General features: G+C 40.4%; 1 protein-coding gene across 1 annotated transcript in view; it reads left to right on the forward strand.

The window, feature by feature from the left end:
• The window catches only part of LOC141002523 (leucine-rich repeat and calponin homology domain-containing protein 1-like), a 92,750-nt gene that overhangs the window by 54,742 nt on the left and 15,073 nt on the right, over positions 1-22,935 (forward strand). The window contains exons 6-8 of the mRNA XM_073473875.1: positions 3,233-3,342; positions 3,451-3,588; positions 4,346-4,423. Of these exons, the coding sequence (XP_073329976.1) occupies positions 3,233-3,342; positions 3,451-3,588; positions 4,346-4,423 (326 nt within the window). The remainder of the gene's footprint in view (positions 1-3,232; positions 3,343-3,450; positions 3,589-4,345; positions 4,424-22,935) is intronic.

The following is a 22,935-nucleotide window of genomic DNA, read 5'->3' on the forward strand; positions in this document are numbered from 1 at the left end:
CCGGTGGATGGAAACATATATGAAGCACACTGCACTTTCTGCAAGAAAACTTTGAAACTTGGAACATTGGGCATCAAGGCATTGGAATCCCATTGCAAATCAGAAAAACATAAAGCGGTCATAAAATGCCAGCAGCAAACGCTTTCAATCAGCCAGTATTGTTCCACATCAGGATCTGGAGCATCGAGGTCCAGCGCGACCCAGTCTGCTGCAACTCCAGTCGACCTCCGGACAGCGTTTGGGTCTACACCCACACTAAAAGCGGAGGTGCTATGGACTTTTCACACGGTAACTAAGCACCAGTCATATACTGGTAATGAGAACACTGATGAGCTGTTCCAGACCATGTTCCCGACCATGTTCCCGGATTCTGAGATAGCGAAAACTTTTAAGTGTGGAAAAGACAAGACGGCATACACGCGATTTGGATTAGCCGATTTTACCAAGAGAGACCTCATCTCCAAAGTTAAGGGCCCGTTCGTGCTGATGTTCGACGAAAGCATGAATCAAACAAACAAGACCAAGCAGTTGGACCTGCACTTGCGTTTTTTGGAAGGCGAGCGGGTCCAGTCAAGGTACCTGGGGTCCCAGTTTATGGGGCATGCGACGCACACACACACACACACACACACACACACACACACACACACACACACACACACACACACGCACACACAATGGCCGTTGGCTGTAGAGTTTACCAATATTTTTTTTATTCTGAGTTCCAAACAAATATTAGTTCACAACAGAGAGACTTCTTGTGTTTTTAGTTAGGTTTAGCATTTTGCTTGAAAGAGCTGTGAATAAATTCATATACTTTGCAAGTAATTCCGGGCTTCCAATTTTCCTTCATGACTTTTGTACTTTTTTGCCAGTATCGATGTGAAATGGGTCTTAAATTGTATTCATTATGGTCTTAAAAAAGTCTTAAAAAGTCTTAAATTTGACTTGTTGAAACCTGCAGAGACCCTGTTTAAAATCAATTCTTTGTTGTACTGGGAGCCAATGAAGAGATGATAAAATAGGAGTGATGTGCTCAAACCTTTAGGTTTTTGTTAGTACTCTGGCTGCAGCATTCTGAATAAGCTGGAGTTTATGTAATGTCTGCTTTTTCAGTCCAGCAAAAAGAGCATTGCAGTAGTCCAGTCTACTGGAAATAAAAGCATGAACCAGCTTTTCAGAGTCTAGGTGCAATTGCTAAACATAATATTGGGTTCAGTACATCTATCGATGTCCTGGGAAAAACAACAACAACAAATAATTCTGATCTCAGATTAAAAATTGAATCGGGACTGATCTCTTTATCTCTCTCTCTTTTTCTCTCTCTCTCTCAACCCAGCTGGTCAAGGCAGATGGCCAGCCATAATTAAGTCCGGTTCTGCTCTGAGGTTTCTGCCTGAAAAAGGCAGTTTTTTTCACCAAGTGCTTTCTTGTGGGGGAAATATTAGGTCTCTGTAAATAAATAAATTAGAGTATGGTCTAGACCTGCTCAAATTGGAAAGAGTCATGAGATAACTTTTATTGTGAATTGGCTCTGTAGTTCCCTCAGCAAGTCCTCCTTTATAGGGCTGCTATGGCTGACTTTTGCCAAAGTGAGCCTTTCTGCAACTCAGGACCTCTACCTGCACCCAGAGGGAAGTATAGTGAGGTGGTGATTGAGTGGGTGTGTGATGTCCTGTGCTATTGTATTTGCAATACGTGTGATGGCCTTACAATTGAGCTCTGGGCAGTTGGGTGTGGGGAGACCTATTATCTTGGCAGCAGTGTTGGTTATGTGTGTGAGTTTGACCTGGTTTGTGACAGAGAGCATGTTGAAGAAGCAGGTGGAGCAGTAGAGCAGGATGGGTTGAACAATGCTTTGGTACAACAGGATGAGGAGATGGGGGTGATATAGAGTCCTTTGAGTTTGCGGATGGCTCCTTTTTTGAATTGCCTTTGCATACTGGTCAAAGCTGAGTTTAGTGTCCAGTGTGAGTCTGAGATATTTGAAGCTGTCAACCATTTCAACTGCTTCATTATTGATGAGGATGGGATGCTGGAGTGATGGGGTACCTATTACTATTTATTTTGTTTTCCTGACATTGAGATGAAGGTATTTATGCTCACCCCACTGGGTGAAGTGTGCAACAGTGTTGTGATAGTCCAGAACAGAATGATTATCAGTGAGAGAAGAGCAAGAATCGTCAGCCTGTAGAGAATGAGCTCAGCACACAAACCTGCGGTGCTCTGGTGTTGGTGGTGAGTGCAGATGATTTTGGTGGTTTTGGTGAGATGGTTTTTTGGCACTCAGATTATTGTTGTGGTTTTCCAGAGGGTGGGTATTGTGGTAGACCGGTTGGATTCAGGAGGAGTAAGTGAAGTATTGGTGAGAGTTCCATGGCGCAGATTTTGAGCTCCCTTGCCGGGATGCCGTCAGGCCCTGGGGCATTACCTGGCTTACACTGGCTGAGCTGGCGCCGTACATCCTCCTCTGAAAAGGGGGCCGGCTCATTGGGGTCCAGTGGAGGGAGGGCTCACAGCTTGTTGACACATTCATCTCTGAGGTCCGGGGTGTCGAAGCGAGTGAAGAATGAGTTCAGTTTATTGGTGAAGAGTTCTGTGTCAGTTGATGTCGATGGATTGTGTTTGGGTTCACATCCAGTAAGGGTTTTCACCATCGGAAAAGCTTGCTTAGTGTTTATGTTGCCAAATTCATGTTCCAGTTTGTCCTTAAATTTTAGTTTTGCTTTGAGAACCTTTGTTTGGATGTTGCGGTTTGCTGCCCTGAGACACGGTGTCCAGGGCAGGCGTGCATACCTTGTGGTGCCCCTTGATGGTGTTACCCCATCTCTTATTGATGTAGAGGCAGACCCCACTGCATCTCTTGATCCTCCCCAGAAGTCAGATAATTGTCTCTGCCTGAGAGGTTGTTGAAGAAAATCATCCAATTCTGGTTCAGAAGTTTGCTGTGGTGAAGTGTTCAAACATTTTACACAGTATAACAGTGATCAGACAGTAGGTACTAAACAAAGGAAGGAAGTGATCAGTTGGAATATAAATACAAATGGAACAAAGGCATGTGTGTCATGTTCGTCATCAAAAGCACACAAGAAAAACGGGAAAAACTGGACAGTAGAAAGCAGCAGATCATATACCTCATCACACTACATCTACTAAGGCATGTGGAGGCCAGTTACTGTGTTGCTGCTCTCTAAGTCTAATGCTGCCGGTGTTGTTCTTGTGTTTCTTACAGTGTTTCTGCGGAGCCATAAGAGTCTGGAGTCTGTTGATCCTCAATTCACAATGAGACGAAAGATGGAGCAGCTGCGAGAGGAACTGGAGCTCATGGAGCAACTGCGAGACGTAAGACACACTTCCTTCATGGTTAACAAATCATTAGTATGCGTCATAAACAAAAAATCTGCGTTTTTTTTTCCCCCTTATCTTTTTATATTGTTGTTTATTCCTTAGAGCATCGAGAGCAGGCTGAAGGTTGTCCTTCCTGAGGATCTTGGATCATCTCTTATGGATGGAGTCATGCTCTGCCATCTGGCAAATAACATTCGCCCACGCTCTGTTGCCAGTATCCATGTTCCCTCGCCAGCAGTGGTATGTCTCAGACTGTCAGTCATGACCTTTGACCCATGAGATAAATATTAACGCTACTCTGAAACCTAAAAACCAAAATTATGACACTGAGGAAAGTATTTCCCACAGATTGACAGTGTCAGTTAGGGGGATTATAATGTTGTGTTATAATATTTTATCAAGTCACTCGAAAAAAACACAACACGCATTTTGGACTCTTTTCAATTGCAATTCTGTTCTTTTTTTTTCACAACAGCACATGAGCAGTGTATGGAGGAGGCTTGCTGTTAATAACACAGCCTATCAAAATGATCCAAACCAATTTGGTAGACCAGGTGCTCTTACAAGCTTTAACAAAAATTTTTTTTTTTAAAAAACACGGTAAAAAAGACCTACATTAACAGGTGAGGTCGCACCACAGTCAGTGGAAAAAGATATAGATGTATCCGCTGCCATACTACCCAGACTACAGAGCAGCGTTATTTTCTCAGGCTATGAGACTGCTCAATTCATCCTCCAAACTTCATTTTATAAAATAGACTGTTTTTTTTTTTGTGGAAGTAGCATAGAAGGACTCCAACCTACTGTAGTTTTGTTTCTGAAACCCTAGCTTTGAAATAAATGTACCTTGTACCCAGTCTTTTCAAAGTAGTTGTCCTTCAAAATGGTGATCATGAAAATGGAAATACATTCTGTTTCAAATAAAAGGACTATAACAGTAGTGAAGAAAATTAGTACTTCTGTGTAAAAGCGTTTTTGTGCCACTTTGTGCTTCCAGCCCAAACTCAGCATGGCCAAGTGTCGGAGAAATGTAGAGAACTTCCTGGATGCCTGCAGAAAAATTGGTGTACCAGAGGTAAAACAAGCCACTTTACACAATAACTATACCCCCACCCAGTTAATGCTCTGACAGTACAGTTGTTTCTCTGAACTGGGGGTCATTTTTAAAATTTTTCTTATTTCTTTGAAAACTTGCAACAAGTAAATATCTAAATATAAAGCAAGGTATCTGTCTGCCTGTATGCCCTTTTCATATCTTGCAAACCATTCATCCGATAGACCTCACACTTGCATTGCAAGGACATGCATTGTCAAGTATAAAGTTGTTATGAAGAGAAATGTTAAAGATATCATCGTAACAAAACATTTAGAAGATCCTGACCTCTCCAATATGGCAGCTGCACATAATGGCATTAATACTGGTGCTACTTTTGTTTACTTGTAGATTTTTTAGTTTTTTCTAGACAACCATTGCTTTACAACAAATCAGAAAAAGTGAACAAACAAACTGTAGGAGCAATCACAACAGGGTCAAAAAAATTATTGCTGAAAAATGAAGGTACTTTAAACCCATTGGCGCCCAATTGTCACATGTGAGTGAAAAATCTGAGAATTGTAAATTCTCAGAGTTCTCAAGAGAATCTGAACCCACTGATATAATACAAATCTTGTTTGGATTTTGTGTGATTTTCTTTTCCCAAGGATATCATTATCTCCGATGTTCACCAATAACAAACGCTCATGAATCTGTAACACAGGAAAAGAAGATGCTCCTTTTAACTCCAGAACTTCCCTGACAATTGTCACAATAATTTTTCATCAGTATCCAGGAATCCAGTGATAGCTGTCTGACCTTCATGGGTATACTACAAATGGTAACTGCTAATGGCTAATTCAGCTTACTTTTAATCGTACCAACGTTGCCAAAATGTGAGCAAATATATGCAAAAAATACAGGGCTCAAATTGTAGCCTAAAGCTAACAGACTGAATTCACAGCAATGGGGTCAGTCATCTTTATATTGTTTAAGGGACAGGTCCCAGTGTCAGACTTTGAATACCCCTGTTGTAGAACATTGGTACATTTATCGATCAATGCAACTAATCACTTAATTGTCCAGTTTAATGAGCTATGAAAAGTTGTGGTTCTCAGGCATAACCAGAATAACTGATAAAAAAAACTGACAGACATTCTGAAAGTCATTCGGTCTTTAAAACCAGCCACGTTTAACCTGAAAACACCCCCAGTTCTTCAGAGAAACTTCCTTGAAATCTAACAGTTATACTTCATCAACATTTTTTGGCTTCAGTTGGCTGATTGTTGATCAAATCACAGGATGGATAAGGAAGTGTGAAAGTGTCCTGCAAAGAAATAATTCTTTAGTCTCTTGATCATTACATTTGCTTTTGTTTTTTCACATGAATAATAACTACATAACTATGACATGAATACTGAAATTGAGGATTTTTGCAGGACACCTATGATGGCGCTAAACTGTAAGCCAGATCTGGGAAGAAGGCCGATGATTCCAGGTTTTTAATAGCAGCAATTCTCTTTTGTCATCTTATCCTCCCGAAATCAAAACTGATAGCTTACATTACACATCAAATGTTACTTACGCACAGACCTTTTTTAAAGAGGCCTGGATACTTCTTTTAGAATCAAAAACAAAATCAGAATATACTCATGAGTGTCTAGGAGGTCCTTACCTTATTGGAGAACTGCTGAATTCAACGCTTAAATATACATACATACAATACATTGCTACTTTCCAAATTATTTTTCTGTCTCTAAATGAAAACTTAAGAATCAATCAACATTTTCCCAGTACTGGTTTGATGTTCCTATCTGCCTGCTTTTGTTTACATCGCTTTTAAATGGGATGTAAATGTCGGTATTTAAAGCTGAATCATCATGTCATCTGTCATTGTGGCTTTTAGCAGCCCCCATAAAAAAAACAGCAGCTTCGCTCTGATATAGATGTTCTCTGTTTACTGTGTGTGTGTGTGTGTGTGTGTGTGTGTGTGTGTGTGTGAGAGAGAGAGAGAGAGAGGGAGAGAGAGACTGCACATGCAGATTTTTCCTTTTTCAGTTAAACATCTACTGTAACAGTTGTGCAAAACACCTGACTGGCATTTTCTTTAGTTATTGCCGGTGTAGCAGGGGGCCTGGGTCTTAGAGGACTACGCCTATTCTATACAATACCTATCTAACATTCTATTCATATAGGCGTTGACCTCTAAGGGCTGTTGCTACTGGGTTCAGGGGAAACTGATGTAGTTAGTGCCCACTGTGACATCAAGGTCCGCAAGCAGATAATTTAAACCAGTTCACAACCCTGTTATGTGAAGCAGTATTAGGCAGAAAAGCAGAAATATTACACTGCCATCACACAGCCACTGCAGAAGGGTGGGGTGGTGATTACATGCCCAATGCAGCCCACTAATCATGATTATAGGACTAGAGGCACACTGTTTATCTATCAATGTGCTTTCTTAAGCTTTGTGGGCTGCCCTTTGTAATGAACATAAAACATAGCGTAAAACATACTCAGATAAAAGTTAGAAGTTGGTTTGATGTTTCCATTGCCTTCATGTCTTTGAGGTAGGGGTAAGAAGATAGCTTATGTCAGGGTGTATGTGAAAAACAACGGCAGAGAGCAACAGTATGTTTCAGGTGAACTCATGAAAGCCATAGCAGGCATGTCAGAGTACTGCAGTCAGTGTGATTGGGGCTGGAGTTTTGCAGTTCAGATTCTTGGCTTTGTCTTCATCTACCGAAGATATGTACAATCACAAAGTCTTCATCAAAGTTAAAATCTGTCAATATGTTACAATGTCCGTGTGCTGACTTGCACTGTAATGTTAGCAACCACAATCATGTTAAGTCTGTTTATCACTGCCATTGTTATTTACATGGACCCTGATGTTATCATGCTAGCTGACACCAGTTAATGTTAGCTATGAAAGCTGACATTAGCTTATGACAGAGCTTGTTCCAGCAGACCAGCCAGAGCAGAATAATGTTAAAACTTGACTTTAATACAGTCTGGTTCTATGTGAAAATCTCCTGGCTATTTCCAACAGCTTGGCTGCACACACACTGCCTTGGCAGTCGATACACACCGCCACTGTCATATTGTCTGTCCTTACTATGACATGTCTATTTTTCAGCAGCAGAGCAAAGTGCTTTAGCAATTTCAGTGCCATGGACAGATTTTCCTCATGTAAAGGACTCCTAAGGGGACAACCACATGATTTGTGGAGTGCAGCTTTCTCTCAGAGGGGGCCTTAAGGACTAGGTTGTCTTGAACAAGCCAGAGCCAGCAACTGCAGTAGGTGAATGTTGAGGTGTAGCTGCAACATTGGCTGCAGGGTGCATCTTCCTGGAATGAGCTTCTCTGCGCTTCTTCTGAGACTGAGGTGCAGCTATACACTGGAAGGTGTGCCTCAACTCCCTCTCCGCTTCCTTGGCCTGTCATGCAGGTGAGCTGTAGTGCTTTGAAGGAGTGGTCCAAACAGCCCAGATGGGGATATGGGACTGTCCAGCAGCTCCTATTTGATGTAAGGTGGAAGCCAGTTATTTCTCTGCTTCATAATCTGACATGTCATAAACCTGGACGCGGTCACCGTTGTGGTCATGGCGAGAGTCAAAACTGCTGTCATATCCTCCTCAATGTTGCTAGCGGAGAGCCCCCCAGGCTTAGTGGTAATAGCGGGAACAGCTGAGGACAGAAGCACTATGTTGTTAGTTGCTGCAGCAACCTGAGCAGCATACTGGTGCGAATGGTCAGTGAGGTACGTATAAAACTGATTGCTTGGCAATGGCTTGCACTTCTGAAGGTTACCTTGGACAAAGGATTGTAGTTAGGCTCTGTTCTATCACCACATTCAGTTTTCCAAAACTGGAAAATGCTGTCTCCCTGAAGGGAGCCTAAGAGGCTATAAGCAGGTGCAGATTTTTCTACCAGCATTCCGATACCCCTCAGGTCTGCCGCCTTCCTAATGATGCCTGGCACATCCTGGAAAAGTGCTTTGGAGGCCAGCATATTGCTGGCAGACTGCTGTGAAGGAGAGAGGCACTGTGGTGGAGCTCCTGGCCATAGATGAGATGGGGATATTGGCAGATGCAGAACCCTGTCCTCATAATCAGACTCCAAGAGACGGGCTGAGATGGAGGGAGCAGAGCTGTCTAACTCGTGCCTGGTCCCCTTCTAAAATGTCTAGAAGATGTCCACTGAGATCAGCCCAGCTTCTTGTACCTCCTTCCTATACCCACAGCGCTGTGAGGCATCCAGTTGCCTCTGGAGCTCCTACACAGGCTAGCATGCCTCATTACGTGGGTGAAGGTCTGCCCACAGGATGTACCAGGTTTGACAGGCAGGGCACAAGCTTAGGTCATGCAGTTGTTATATACTGCATCAGCAGACCTGAGGGGGTCCCTTGCAGGGCACAAGGGTGCAAGAGAAAATCTTCATGACCCCACATGCCCACAGTGCCTTTAGTAGAACTATTGTACAGACATGTACAGTATCAATTTCTAATCTAACTTTTGGCAAGAAATTCGCACATTTCTGTTTCCAATGTTTTTCCATTACATCTGCTGGCCTGGCTCTACTCGGTTTGACTCGGCGTGGCAGCCGGGTGTGTTTTGCATCTTCACCACAACTGGGCTACCCGCTTGAAGGTGTGTCTTAAATGAATGACGCGCTTGTCCCGATTCCCAGAGTACTATCGAAGAATCACCGCTAACAAAGTGGCTAATTCAGTTACAAACATGTTTCATTTACTATAACTTTTTCACAAAGCCCCCCGTTACTTAGTCATTTAAAAGCTTTAATTATGAAGCAGGATTACAGGAAACGTGTTTTCACCAGCAGTAACTAAACATGACTCCTGAAACGGCTGAAAGTGAACACAACGAAAAAGTAAAACTCAGCAGATGTTTGAAAGTACAAAGAGGATGAGAGAAACTAAAGAGATTCAGTTAGAAGCTACAAACGTACTGAGAGCACGTACTGACTTTTAAAAACAGCTTTCTCTCAGGTTTCCTGCACAGCCATGAGTTGAGTATTGATTTTAGGGGGAGACAGGAGGTTGACACGTGTTGGCTGCAGTCACGAGATGTCACCGCGACTGCCCCGCCTCCAAGCGGGCCGTAGCTTGGCCCTATTCTGGAGCAGGTCCGTGGGACTGAGGCTCAGCTCGGCGCAGTAAAACTGGTAATTGAAAAGCAAATCAGTGCCACTTGGTTTGACCACCAGAAGTGCTAGTAGAAAAATGGCATAACTATTGTTTTTTATCTACAACTGTAGGAATCAACAGATAAGTTTTACACACTTGCTGTATGGATACAGGTGCATCAGTGGTAGTATATCTACAGTTTGTGTTCATTTCATTTTCATGTGACAATTAACACAAGTGTAGTATTTCCTGTTGAAACTGGACGAATAAGGTGTGTAATCACAGCCAATGGCATGCTAGTTAAAAAGGGGGGGGGCATAACTATAATATAATTCTGCTCATACTATTTACCAATTAACCAGTAAACTAAATGATTGGAAATTTGATATCAAAGTTGAATTGTATAACTTTGAAATTAACTTGTTTTTAGTCATTATAATTTAAAATTAGAGTGTTATGTATATATATTTTTAGATTTTTTTTTTTTATTTGAATCCTTAACATTTGGTTATATCAAAAGTTTTTAATGCTGTTTTTCTTTACATTTTGCAAAAAGTTGGTATGACATGACGCTTAAAAAAATAAAGAAAGGCTCAAGGACTTTAATTTTCTCCTATTCTGTGCTGTTTATCTGAACTGAGTAATTGACCTTTGACCTCCATCTCTTCTGCTGCTTGCTGACTGTTTTCAGCCTCTAAGCTGATGTTACTAACTCGCAGGCTTGCTGCAACTTGAATGCTTTACTGACTATGCTTCTGCAAGTCGGAATTCTAATCGCTTCTATGCTAACGTGCTGACAGGCTGCGCTATTGGCTGACTGCACTGGCTCTCCCATCATCCACTTCACTGCTCATTATGGGCTGCTCACTGGGAGAGAAGAGAGCCCCTGTTTGGGCTTTTAAAACATTTCGTAATCCTCTCAGTAAGCATCCCTGCTTTTTGCCATGGTAATCCCTGCCTGCCCCCATCTCACCACACTCCAACAGCTCATACTCTTGTCTGTGACCTATGACCTCAGTGTCCTTTGGTTAACCTTCTGCCTTTTCTTTCTCTTTTACTTTCTGGCTGGACCATGTCTTTTTTCCCCTTCTCCTCCTCTTTTTCTCTCATACCTTTGGTCCATCACCTGTGTCTTCTGTTCTCTGTATCCCTCTTTGTTCCCCTAATTGTTCTTCTTCCTCATCTTTCTTTCTTTTCTTTTTTTCTGCCCTTTGTGCTTGAACTTTTTTTTTTAACTCCGTTACTTCTTTACCTCCAACTTTACCTCATTCTACCCATTTTCTTGTTTCATCCAACCATACATGTTCAATCTTCATTTCCTCTTTTTTCTATTATCCCTCTGTCATCCGTACCCCTCTTTTTCCCCTGGCTTTTTTCTCCTTTCCTTTCCCCTGTCATCCCTCTTTTCCCCCTTCTGTCTTTCCTTTCATCCTGCCTTCATTCTTACATTCCTACATCCTACACTTTTTTGAAACTCCCTCCCTTTCTTAATTTCTTTTGCTGTCTTCCTTCTGGGGGCACCAGTCTTCTCTCTGTTCGCCCTATGATATCATCCAGTGCCGCCTGCAGCCGGTCCGTGCCACAGTTCAGGTGCTGGTTGCCTTGGATACAACGTCTCTGGACAGAAAAAAGGAAGAGGCGATCTCAGCTACAAACCCTGGCCCCTCCGGGGGGTCAGAGACTCCCTTATTGGTTTCTGTTACGACTCAAACTCCGCCACCCGCATGTCAAATCTGGGACCTTATTGGCTCAAGCCTGCTTCACATCCTCTGCCTAGTGCTACTATTCATGGCCTATAGTTGGAGTGAGTTGACGTAACCGTGACGTAACAGCTTCCTGTCTGTCACCTGCCAGCTCTGCCCTCTTTCTGCCTGGCTACTCCTCCATTTTTTTGCTTCATTTATGTCACATGGGAAAAATGATGCTAAAGATATTCATTAAGGTTTTGCCTCAGAAACATTCTTAGGCCCGGTGGCAAGTAAATTTTGATGTGCTTCGATAAACAAGGAACCTAAAAAAGAAGAACATTACATCACTGAAGCTTACTTTGGTGCCAGGCTGTATTGAAATCAATGGGAGATGCATTGAGAAAAACACTAAAACCCAATATATCTATGTCGTACGACTTCTAATGAAGAAATGCTTCCGAAAACTGCAAGGACACACTTCAGGGAGTAGTTAATGACTGTTAGACCCTCGATTCGAGTGAGGCCCATGGCCCATGTGTTTGTTTTTTTTTAAGTTGTTTAGTTTAACTTTAAGACCACCTTGCATTCACCTGGAATTTACTACTCCACAACTGAGAGCACCCGGTATGGTTTCATCAATTTTCTGATGGAGGCCTGGTGTGGGCGTAATCAACAAATGTTGCTGGTGAGCTTTCCAACCATTATATCTATGTTACCCCACTGTGACTTTGATTTAAAAAAACATCTAAAGAACGAGGCCAGGGATGATATGCTTATCTGTCGATTTGATCCTATCATGATACCTGGATGCCGATTTGATTCAGAATCTTGATTCTGGATTGATGGACTAGAAAGGGGGGCCCTATTTTCAGTGTTTTGCCCCAGTAGAGTGTGAATAGTGTGAGTGAAATATTTCTGTGTGCAAGGACAATTGCAGTAAGACATGTTATTAGTGTAAAAAAAAAAAAAGACTATAGGCTCAATATAAATACAGATTTGTGAAGGCGTGGCCGATGAGATTATGATCATCAAGAGAGTTGGTGTGGTCGTTCATTTTGTGGAGGCATTTCTTCATCAGAAGTCATACAACTCAGATATGTTGGATTTTATTGTGTTTCTCCATGCATCTCCCATAGACTTCAATACAGCTGGCACCACAGTCTGGCACTATAGTAAGATTCAGTGACATAATGACCCTCCTTTTTTCGATTCCTTGGGTTGTCCCACTCATGACTTATTTCTTCTTCTTTGTTTTTCAACAGGCAAGAGCATTGCTACCATGCTACGGTTTTCTTTTATTGATATCCTCAACATTTCTCAACAGAAAAATTGCTAAAGTGACCTTGCTAATTCAACAAGACCATATGTTGATGTCATGGCCATCAGTTTTCATTATTTCTTCTTCAATTCTGATAAATAAAGGTCATTTTTGGATAGCAGAAGGCTAAAATTACCTGTGATTTTCAACTACCATTACTATGCCAGTCCTTATTGACTTTTCTGTTACAAAACCATAATTTATTTCGAACTGATTGATTTTGTTCATGATATTAAATGAGTATGATTATGTTTATGTGGCCATATATGCAGGTTGGGTCAAGGGGGAATTGTGTTGTGGGTAGACTCGTTCCACTCTTGTTTCAGGTTGTTTTCCATGGGTGGGCTTCATTCCATCTCAAATAGTGGCCGGTTGGACATATCGAAACATTACTATCTCTGTTGTTGGAAGGTGGTTTACAGTCTGTGATTGTAAAATGGGAAGCTGCTCATGCTGAGGATTTGACAACCTATATATGTTTATAATAACATAATATATATTCATATGTATATTCACATTAAAACTGCAAGCACTGATGAATGGGCCCTTGCAACCCTGCGTGTGTTGTGGTTTGTGTGTTTTGGCCGGGTTATTATGTTGGCTATTCTGCGCTGGCAGTGCGAGCTGAAAAAGTCCTCTAAGGAGGGCAGTGAGCAGCCTATGAACCTCTCCTGTCATTGCTGTGTCTTCTTGACTACTGTAGTGGTGTTGGTAGTCCAGGAGAGATCTTTAGTGATGTGCATAAGCAGAAACCGAAAACAGACACCCTTTCCATTCCCTGTTCATATACAGTCCCTGACAAAAGTCTTGTCACTTATCCATTTTGTAGAAACAACAGCGTAGAACCTGACTTTTAATTAATCCATTGGTTTTAGAAATGGCTCATATGAAAGCTAAAACTCTCCCCATTATGTTTAATGTACAAAAATAAATTTGCTTCACTGAAGAAGGATTGATCATTTAATGAACACAGAAAGGTCAGATTTTGGCAACACAAAAGTTTTGTCGCCTACATAGAGTAATGTGAAAATTGAACAAATAATTGACTTCAAATACAAAAATATGTTGCATAACATCAGTAAATTAAGTAGTGATACTGTGAGATCCATATTCAATATCTTGTATGACTTCCATGAGCTTGAAGGACTGCATCCATGCGGTTCGGCAATGAATCATACAATTTATTGATGAAGTCGTCAGGAATAGCAAAGAAAGCAGTCTTACATGCCTCCCAGAGTTCATCAAGATTCTTTGGTTTCGTCTTCCATGCTTCCTCTTTCATTCTACCCCAGACATGCTCAATGATGTTCATGTCTGGTGACTGGGCTGGCCAGTCCTGGAGCACCTTGATCTTCTTTGCCTTGAGGAACTTTGATGTAGAGATGGAAGTATGCGATGGAGCACCATCCTGCTGCAAAACTTGACCCCTTTTATGGTTGGGAATGTAAGAGGTAGCTAATACTTGTTGATATTTTAGGCTATTGATATTGCCTTCCATCCTGCAAATCTCTCGCACACCCCCATACTGGATGTAACCCCAGACCATGATTTTTCCGCCACCAAACTTAACTGTTTTCTGGGTGAATCTCGGATCCATGCGGGCTCCAGTAGGTCTCCTGCAATATTTGCGCCGGCTGTGATGTAATTCAACCGAAGATTAATCGGAGAAATCCACCTTCTGCCACTTTTCCAGCATCCATCCTTTTAGCAGGCTGTGGGCCTTGGCAAATGCCACACGTTTTTTTAATTGCCTTTTGTTTAGTGCTGGTTTCTGGGCACTGATTCGACCATGGAGGCCATTTCGAGACAGAATTCTACTCACTGTCCTGGTTGACATGGGGACTTGAGGTGACCAGGCCTGGTGGAGCTCTGCAGCAGTGGAAAAGGGGCTGGCCTTGGATTTTCGAGCCAACAAACGGTCCTCCCGAGCAGTTGTCTTGCGGGGTCTGCCGGACCTGGGCTTGTCAAAAACATTTCCAGTCTCTTCAAATCTTTTTCTTATCCTTTGTACTTGACGCTGAGACACATTGAAGGTGTCAGCCACCTCAGCAGTGGATCTGGTCTTCAGCCTCTTGATAATTAACACTTTGGTCTCAGGGTGAATCTTAGGCATGTTGTCAGAGGTCAAGTTGCAGGTCCGGTGTGCTTAGGTTCTTTTTATACACACCCACTAATTGATTGATCAATTATTGATCACAGGTGAGGCTGTGATCTAGGATTGGGTGCATCATATGACAAGGTGACAAGACTTTTGTCTTTGCAAAATCTGACCTTTCTGTGTTCATTAAATGATCAATCCTTCTTCAGTGAAGCAAATTTATTTTAGTACATTAAACATAATTTGGGAGAGTGTTAGCTTTTATATGAGCCATTTCTAAAACCAATTGATTAATTAAAAGTCAGGTTCTAAGCTGTTGTTTCTACAAAATGGATAAGTGACAAGACTTTTGTCAGGGACTGTATAGTGGGTCTGGGTCTGTACTGTTCATCCAAAAGTCTATTATTAGTTCTTTAGTTTATGTGGAGCTCAGGAAAAGTTTGTTTTCTGAATCCCACATTGAAAGTATTTGGATGTCATCCCGTTTGGAAGTCTTGCGTCCTCAGCAAGACAAGTCCTCCCAAAGTCATCCACAAACTTAATGATGATGTTGGTGGAATGAGATGTGTGACGGTGTAGAGGATGGAGCTCAACATGCAACCCTGCCAAGTGTAAAGGTGGAAGACAGATGAGGGCCTTGTCAGTTAGTCTGCTAGGGCAGTTAGTCAGAAAGTCCTTGATCCAAAGGCAGGTTGCATTGAAAATGTCTTAGGCTCTCTCTTCAAGATATCTGAGTGAAAATGGATTCTATGGGTAATCACCACTAACCCCTTTACAGACATACCCACTTTGTGCTAATCCCATGCAGGTTTTGGGAAAAACCATGCAATTTTCCAATATAGTGTAAATGTGTTATTTTCACTATTCAAAATATGGTGTATTTGAATGTGTCAGTTTGAATGAGTCAGTAAACAGTCTTTGGAATTGCATAAATTGGATATGACTGGAAAGCTAAAACAGTTGTGCATTGAATGTGCCCTATTGTATTCATGTGTAATGATGTTAGTCCCCAGTAGCCATTTCATTCTAGTGTCCGTCTACAGTGTTGCGACTACGACAATTTGTTTCACATAACCTGAGCATGCTGCAGGAGTTAGAAAAGGGGTCATGATATGTCTGAAGGTGTGTAAAATTGTGTATTTCATTTTAATTCCACATAAACAGAATCATACTCATTACATTTCATAAATAAGGTCAGTTAGATATGAATTATGGTTTTGTAACAGAAAAGGCAGAAATGTAGTGATGGTAGTTGGAAATCATGGGTAATTTTAGTCAACATACCGTCTCGTTGAATTAGCAAGTACACTATGACGATTTTTCTGTTAAAAAATGTTGAGGATATCATTAAAAGAAAACCTTAACATGGTTGCAATGTGCTAGACTGTTGAAAAAACAAAGAAGAAGAAATACATCATCACTGGAAGAGTCCAGGAAGTCCACTGGACTTTTAAGCTAATTTAAGCTCTAAATCTATTTTTTTTATTGAAAGAATATTATCATACACGTACACAGCATAACACAAATAACATGAAAGCTCAAATAACTAAACAACAGAAAGAACATGATTCGAACATGGAGATAAAGCTGTTACAGTATCCAACAGACTATACTGCATTTTTACAATTTTTTGGTGAAACCTGGATCCATTTTTGTAACAACTAACAAACTAAAGAGCATACACATTCACTGAACGAAGAATACAAAAATAAAACATACATTTCGTGCTAAAAATATTCTCAAAACATATTTTAATACAGAAGTTATCTTAACATATTGCATTTTCCACTGATAATTAAAGAAATGTCTGCCATGTTTTTGGTTTCACAGACCGAAACTTGATAGCAACATGGACACAGGGCAATAGAAAAGAATAGGCAAAATAAAATGTGAGTATCTCACAATTTAAGGGTCAGTTTTGTGAAACTACTACATTTTGCGGGGCGGACCAAGGTTTCTATTACACATTTTAATGTGAGACTGGGTTGTTTTAATAGTGAACTGAATTCTGATCAGAAGTTTACTTTAGAAAACGCAACACAACACATGGACCCTCAGATTACTGTGACATGTAATTTGAGGGTATACTTGCTCTTTAATGTTTGTGATATACACCAAACCAAGCTAACAACAAAGTGGACACCATTCAAAACCTGCTTTCACAACATTTTCGTCCCCTTTGAGATCAATGTAATTGATAAGTGGTTCTTTAAACCAGAATACAAAATCTTCTGGTTAAAATGCAGTGTCACAATGAGCCAATGCCTCTCTCCCCATCATCTACTCCTTTTTCGATGTTCTCTTCTCCTCGCCCATTTAGGAAAAATCTACATAAAACGTGACTGTGTCTTTGTAATAAGTTGACACTGAAAGTTCTTTACAGAAGCAAGGCATGTTGAGCAGCAGGCTATTTAAATTCAATGATGTCTTATGAGCATGAAGTAAAGTAGGGATAATCTGATCAGTGTATGACTGAGAGGGTCCTGGGCTAAAAACATTTAGGATCACATTCTTGCTTTTTTCATCTGCTGGAACTTTGAAAAGTCTTTGGTCCCCAATAAACAAAAACTTTGTCCATTAGGGAGACTAACACCATGGTGGAAAAACAACATCCAAAATTGTGCCAATATTGACATATCCTCCTTGATAAAACAAATTTGGTGGTTGTGATAAGATTTTTGATGTATTTATTGATCAATATTGTGGGTAGTATTTAACATAGAGCAGCCTGGTGTTACTAAGGTGACAATGGTGTTTGACCTGGTTTGCTCAAATCTACCAGCAGCCATTTGGTGCCATCATGTAGGTCCATTGGGCAACTTGCTGTAGGCACAATTTTTAAGAAGAAATTCTAACAAGTTGATGTCACTTTGTTCTGTAAATTAAAAAAAAATCTGTTTATTCACTGCCAAGCCAAATTAATTGCTCAAAATGCAACCTCAATATTCTGTTAAAAATTAAAAATCTCATCCATGAAAACATGGAAATACTGTGTTACCATTCTTATCAACCAAAGTGGATTACATAAAATGGAAATAAATACCCATAAAACAAAACCATAGGTAAATAGCCTTTATTTGCATTTATTCAAAATGTCTGTAAAACTTTCGATTTGAGCCTATTTTTATTCCTTGTTTTGTTTTTACACTAGCTTAAGCTTGGAAAGAAAGAAACACAGGGGATTTAGTGGCCAACCAGAAAGCAGTGTGAAATTCATCAGTGTATCTTCTCAAAATAACTTCTAGCGGGGAAGATGGTGAGTAATTGTAGCTGTTGAGCTAACCAGTAGCAAACTAGCTAGTGTGACAGACGAATGGTTCTTTCATTTTGACTCCCAACTTAACAGTTCTCTCAAAGGTTTTCACATCTGCATGGTACCATCTTTTGTATGCATCGTGCAATGTTTCACAAAAATGAAAACTTTTCATTAGAGCTACAGTAATGGGCTCTATCATACACCTGGCACAAAGCGGCACACAGTGCAGTGCATCATTGCTAGTTTCAGGCCAGCGCAGTTGTCATTTTCACACCCATTGCCCCCATTGTGTAAATAGCAAATATACCTGCACCCACCTGTGCGCCCCTGTGCGTATTGGTCTTAAAGGGATTGAAGTGATTTTATGATAAGAGAGGCTGTTATTTTAAACATTTCCATTCCACAGTAATGTACTATATCAAATATCATGGCACATTTAAGTAGCCATACATAAATATGTTTAGGCAGGATCTCAGGATTTATCAAGACAGCTGCTTCACGCCAACTATTTTACTGTATGAATCTAGATTGTGTGTGACCTTTCGATGTGTATAGGAGCAGAGAACATTACTTAACATGAAATACTAACCGATCCTGTCGGCGAGTCAGGAGTTTTAATCAAGGAAGCTTATCAGCTGTTCCTCATGCACAAATGCGCATGTTAATGTAGAGATACATACACTGTATAGTTTCTGCTGCTGGAGGATCGCTGCAGGTAATGTCATTAATATTTTCCTCATTAAAGACATAGTTCACCCGCCTGCTTCCCACCCGCTGTTAATAAAAATTATCATTTTTATGACTCGTCCTGCCTGATCCACAGACTGAGATCAGCGCACACACAGAGGGCAACGCTCCTCCTCAGTTAAATAAGTGTATTTTCTCATATGCAATCAAATGGAGTTCTTGATGATTGTGAGACGGCGGCAGAGGGCCCAGCAGCGGAGGACCACATCCCTGTCCCTCAGCGAAGACGAGTGTCACTGTTTAAATGCTCCAGGTCCTGGCGCACCTGGCTCTTAAAGGGAATGGGAGATGGCACCCTGATTGGTTTAATTTATGTTCTGCCTGAAACACATCCATGACTAATATTGAGACTAGATATAACCCCATTGCACCATGCGCCTTAACTTGCACCCAGATTATCTACCGTTTAACTAGCAAAATTGACTTGGACACACCCTAAATGCCTTTGCGCCAGGTGCTTTAGACCAAGACCTATTGATCGTTAAAATGGGGCCCTAGGTGTTTACAAGCTAGAATTCTCTTTTTCTCTAGTGAAAAAAAAAATTGTACTACTCCTCCCATCAACATAAACAGAGTAATATTTACGTCTCCTTTGCCTCACTTCCATATGCTCTTTTTACATTTTACAGTTGGAGCTTGGGTAGAATCATACATTTTTAGCTAGCTTACTATCAAGCAGAGTTGGCAAAAGTTACAGCATGAGCATTAAAGCAACATCATATCACTTTTTAACTTAAAATAACAGCTTCAAAATCATTTTGATGGTACAGTGACTTGTAATAGGGTCAGTGGTGTCTCTGTCACATCCTTACATGTTTACTTCAAGATACACGTTTTCAAGACATAAAATTGTTATGATGTGATGGGTTTTATTTGTAGTTAGCACCTACATTGCGTCTGACAAATTCTTACAGACCTGGGATTTATACTTACGACAGTGCTGTTGCACTTAGAAACTGTGGGGGGTGCCAAATCACACTAATGTGCTAATATTTTAGTAAGCATGGCTTTGGTGATTTGATTGAAACGTTTTGGGGTTTTGTTGTTAGATGTTATAGTTGAACAGCTTTTGTTTCAGCTACTTTTAAATTTTATTGATTCAGTTTCAGGCATTCTTGAAATTAATAACTAATTCAGTCAGTCAAATGGATCGATGATCTTTAGATCTTGCTCAGGCAGAAATTATACCTCCTCCAACATCCTCCAATGTGGCTGCCAAATGGTACTGGTGAAGCTCCTGTGTTTTTCAGTGAAGCTTACAAGAAGAGTAGCTGTAAGGACAAGATGATTCCTTGCACCTCAAATTTAATGACTTGTATTTTCAAAGTTATTGACATATTTCAGAATGACTGAACTGAACTGAGCATGATTCCTAAATGGAGATATTCAGTGGTGTCACCATTATAGAGCTGCAGTTCTTTTCAAATATGTGATTATAAAGTGGTCAGGAGCAAATTCAAGCTATATTAAAATAGTTTGACTATTCAAGATAGATGTAATTTTGGGTCTTAATTTGCCAGAATTGTTATATTAAACAGTCATTTGAGCATAATGATTTGGAAATTAAGAAAAATGTGGATTTGTTTATGAAATTTTCTGGAGATGGAATTGTTTTTGTCCTGCTCTAACACCTAAATGAGAACACTTTTAATTTAGATTAAGTAACTCTACTGTATGCTGATATGCAGTGTTACTGTTTTTGGAGAACATTTGAAGGGGTATAGACACTAGATGAGTTTAAGAAGTTAGATTTATATTGGTCTTCTTAAGCTGTTTTTTAAGAGTTTGATGCATAGAGGACTTGAATGTCACTGTGTTGGTAATGTGGAATTAAAAACTGAGGAATGTGGATATTTGCTATGCCCACAGCAACTTTAAAAAACAGTATTTTGCCTGGCCTTGTTGCATTAATTAAATGTTGGATTAATTCACAAAACTAAACTAATGCTAAAAGAATACAGTTGTTTGTAATACTTGGCTTTTAATTACTGATGTTAAGGAAACAGGAAATACATTGTATTTATGAGATATAGAACACTGAATATTTGACATAAGCCATTGTAAACGGAATTACTCTGTCAGCATGATAAAATGTTAATTTCTGTTACTATGTGATTATTTAGGTTATTCACGTATTCTGTGATTTACTTCTTGCCGGAAATTTCAATTGCCGTTGTTGCCACATTCTGTGAACAGTTTTTTTTTTTACTTTGTGCTGATGTGAATGGAATTCCTGTATGAGTGGGAATATTTTTATGACATGTGTATGACATTTGTCAGTGTTATAGACTGAGGTAATAAATGCAGTGTAGGACGTTGTTTGACTCATTGTTTAAGTTCGAGGTATAAAGGCTTAAAGCAGACTTTAAGTGAAAACTTGAGGACCTCACCCGACCTAAACCAAGTCGAAAAGAAATTATTCTACATCTGATAGATGATGAGGATGATGATGACAAGACACCGCTTTCATATTTGCCCATAAAATATGAGGCTACAGCCAGCAAACAGTTAGCATCCTGCCAAGAAAAAAATTTTGGCAGCTATTTTTAGATTTAGTCTTAAGCCCTTCGCACTTGAAGTCTGTTTTCTCATCCGAAATTGCACAATGTTAAAAAATAAATATGACCTCATGGGTGCACACTGCCTCCAAAACATTCGTCTGTCATTATCTTTTTTTGGAACAGGTTTGATGTTCTGCGTTTTTACACATCCTTTCCGGATGTGATGTGTTTGTGTCCCCATTTCCTACCTAGACATACTCCCGGTTGCAGTTCAGGATCAACACATCCAGGGAAATTGGTGGACTTGTTTTTAATATGTGGTGGTCTTCTTTTTAATGTTGTGTAGTTCCTAGCATATCAAATTGGACCACTGACATTCGGAAATACACTAGGAAGTGATTGGGATAATTCCAGAGCTCCTTTATCAGCAGGTGAAACTCCTTGCTCTTTTCTTGTTTTGAGGATTAGATGGACCTAGTAGGCTATTGTCTTTTTCTTTTCTTAGGAAGCGAGGACCACAAAATCCTCTTCACTGCTTGACTTGTCTATCTTGTCTCATATTTTGAATTTTTGCAACGCATAGGATAATTAACACATCTGACTCAGAGTGCAAGGTTTCTGTGCATAAAGTTTTTTTTATTTCAGATGACCGATAAAAAAACAAAAACAAAACTGACTTGGTGTGCAAAGGCCTTAATTCTTTAGACAAACATGCTTATTAGCTTTAGTTACATTTTAGTATTTTTAATCCTTCATAGTTTTAGTCGACCAAAACTCAAAATGTTGCAGTCAACAAAAAGTCATATATCTAAGTAAACTTTTGGTCAAAATGGTTTCTTTCTTTAATCTCATTCAGTTAGACTAATAAGCTTCTGCATAATCAGCATCTCCATTTTTTTTCAAACATGCCAGGCAGTTTGATCAGGCTGTTGATAGATTAATATTCCTACATGGCCATTGTAATTGCTATGTTGAGCTGCCATTATGCTTTTTCTGCAAGACAAGTAAATGAAAACCCTTACTAGGTGTAGCGGCTTCTTGCTTCCTGAACGAACAAACTGATAAAGACTTAAGCTTAAATGTGCGGTTAACGAAAATGTGCGCTCCCAGGTCACCCCCTCTCTCCAACACCGAAATCCAGGTGACAGGTGAAATTAAATAGGTTAATCAAGGGGTCCCCTCCCACATCACGTCACCACACAAAAATAAGTGAGAATAAACAAAAACAAATCTAACGCAAATATATGGCTCCTACATTCTGGCCCCTAATTATTATGAAATTATAATTACCTAATTTATAATATAGGAGACATTCCAAAACATCCAAAAGTAAATTACACTCTAAATTAGTGTACGATTATAGTTCATTTTCTCCTTTTGGGCCTTAAGTGGTCAGTCCGTCTAATTAAATTCCATTCTTCATTAAGTCCAGTAACAAAGAAAAAGGTCAAAGTCCATGGGTCAAAGTTTGTGTGTCTAACAGTCAGTTGTGGCTCTCATGGCTCTTCTGCCTCCTTCATCATCTTCATCTTCATCCGCTTTGTCCGGGATCGGGTCGCGGTGGCAGCAGGCTCAGTAGGGAGCTCCAGACCTCCTTCTCCCCAGCGACACTTTCCAGCTCATCCAGCAGGATCCTGAGGCGTTCCCAGGCCAGATGAGATATGTAGTCTCTCCAGCGGCTTCTGGGTCTGCCCCAGGGTTTCCTCCCAGTTGGACGTGCCCGGAAAACCTCCATGGGGAGGCGCCCAGGAGGCATCCTGATCAGATGCCCAAACCACCTCAACTGGTGAGGGTTGG

The sequence above is a fragment of the Pagrus major genome, chromosome 9, assembly GCF_040436345.1.
Source record: "Pagrus major chromosome 9, Pma_NU_1.0".
In the NCBI taxonomy this organism is placed as follows: Eukaryota; Metazoa; Chordata; class Actinopteri; order Spariformes; family Sparidae; genus Pagrus; species Pagrus major.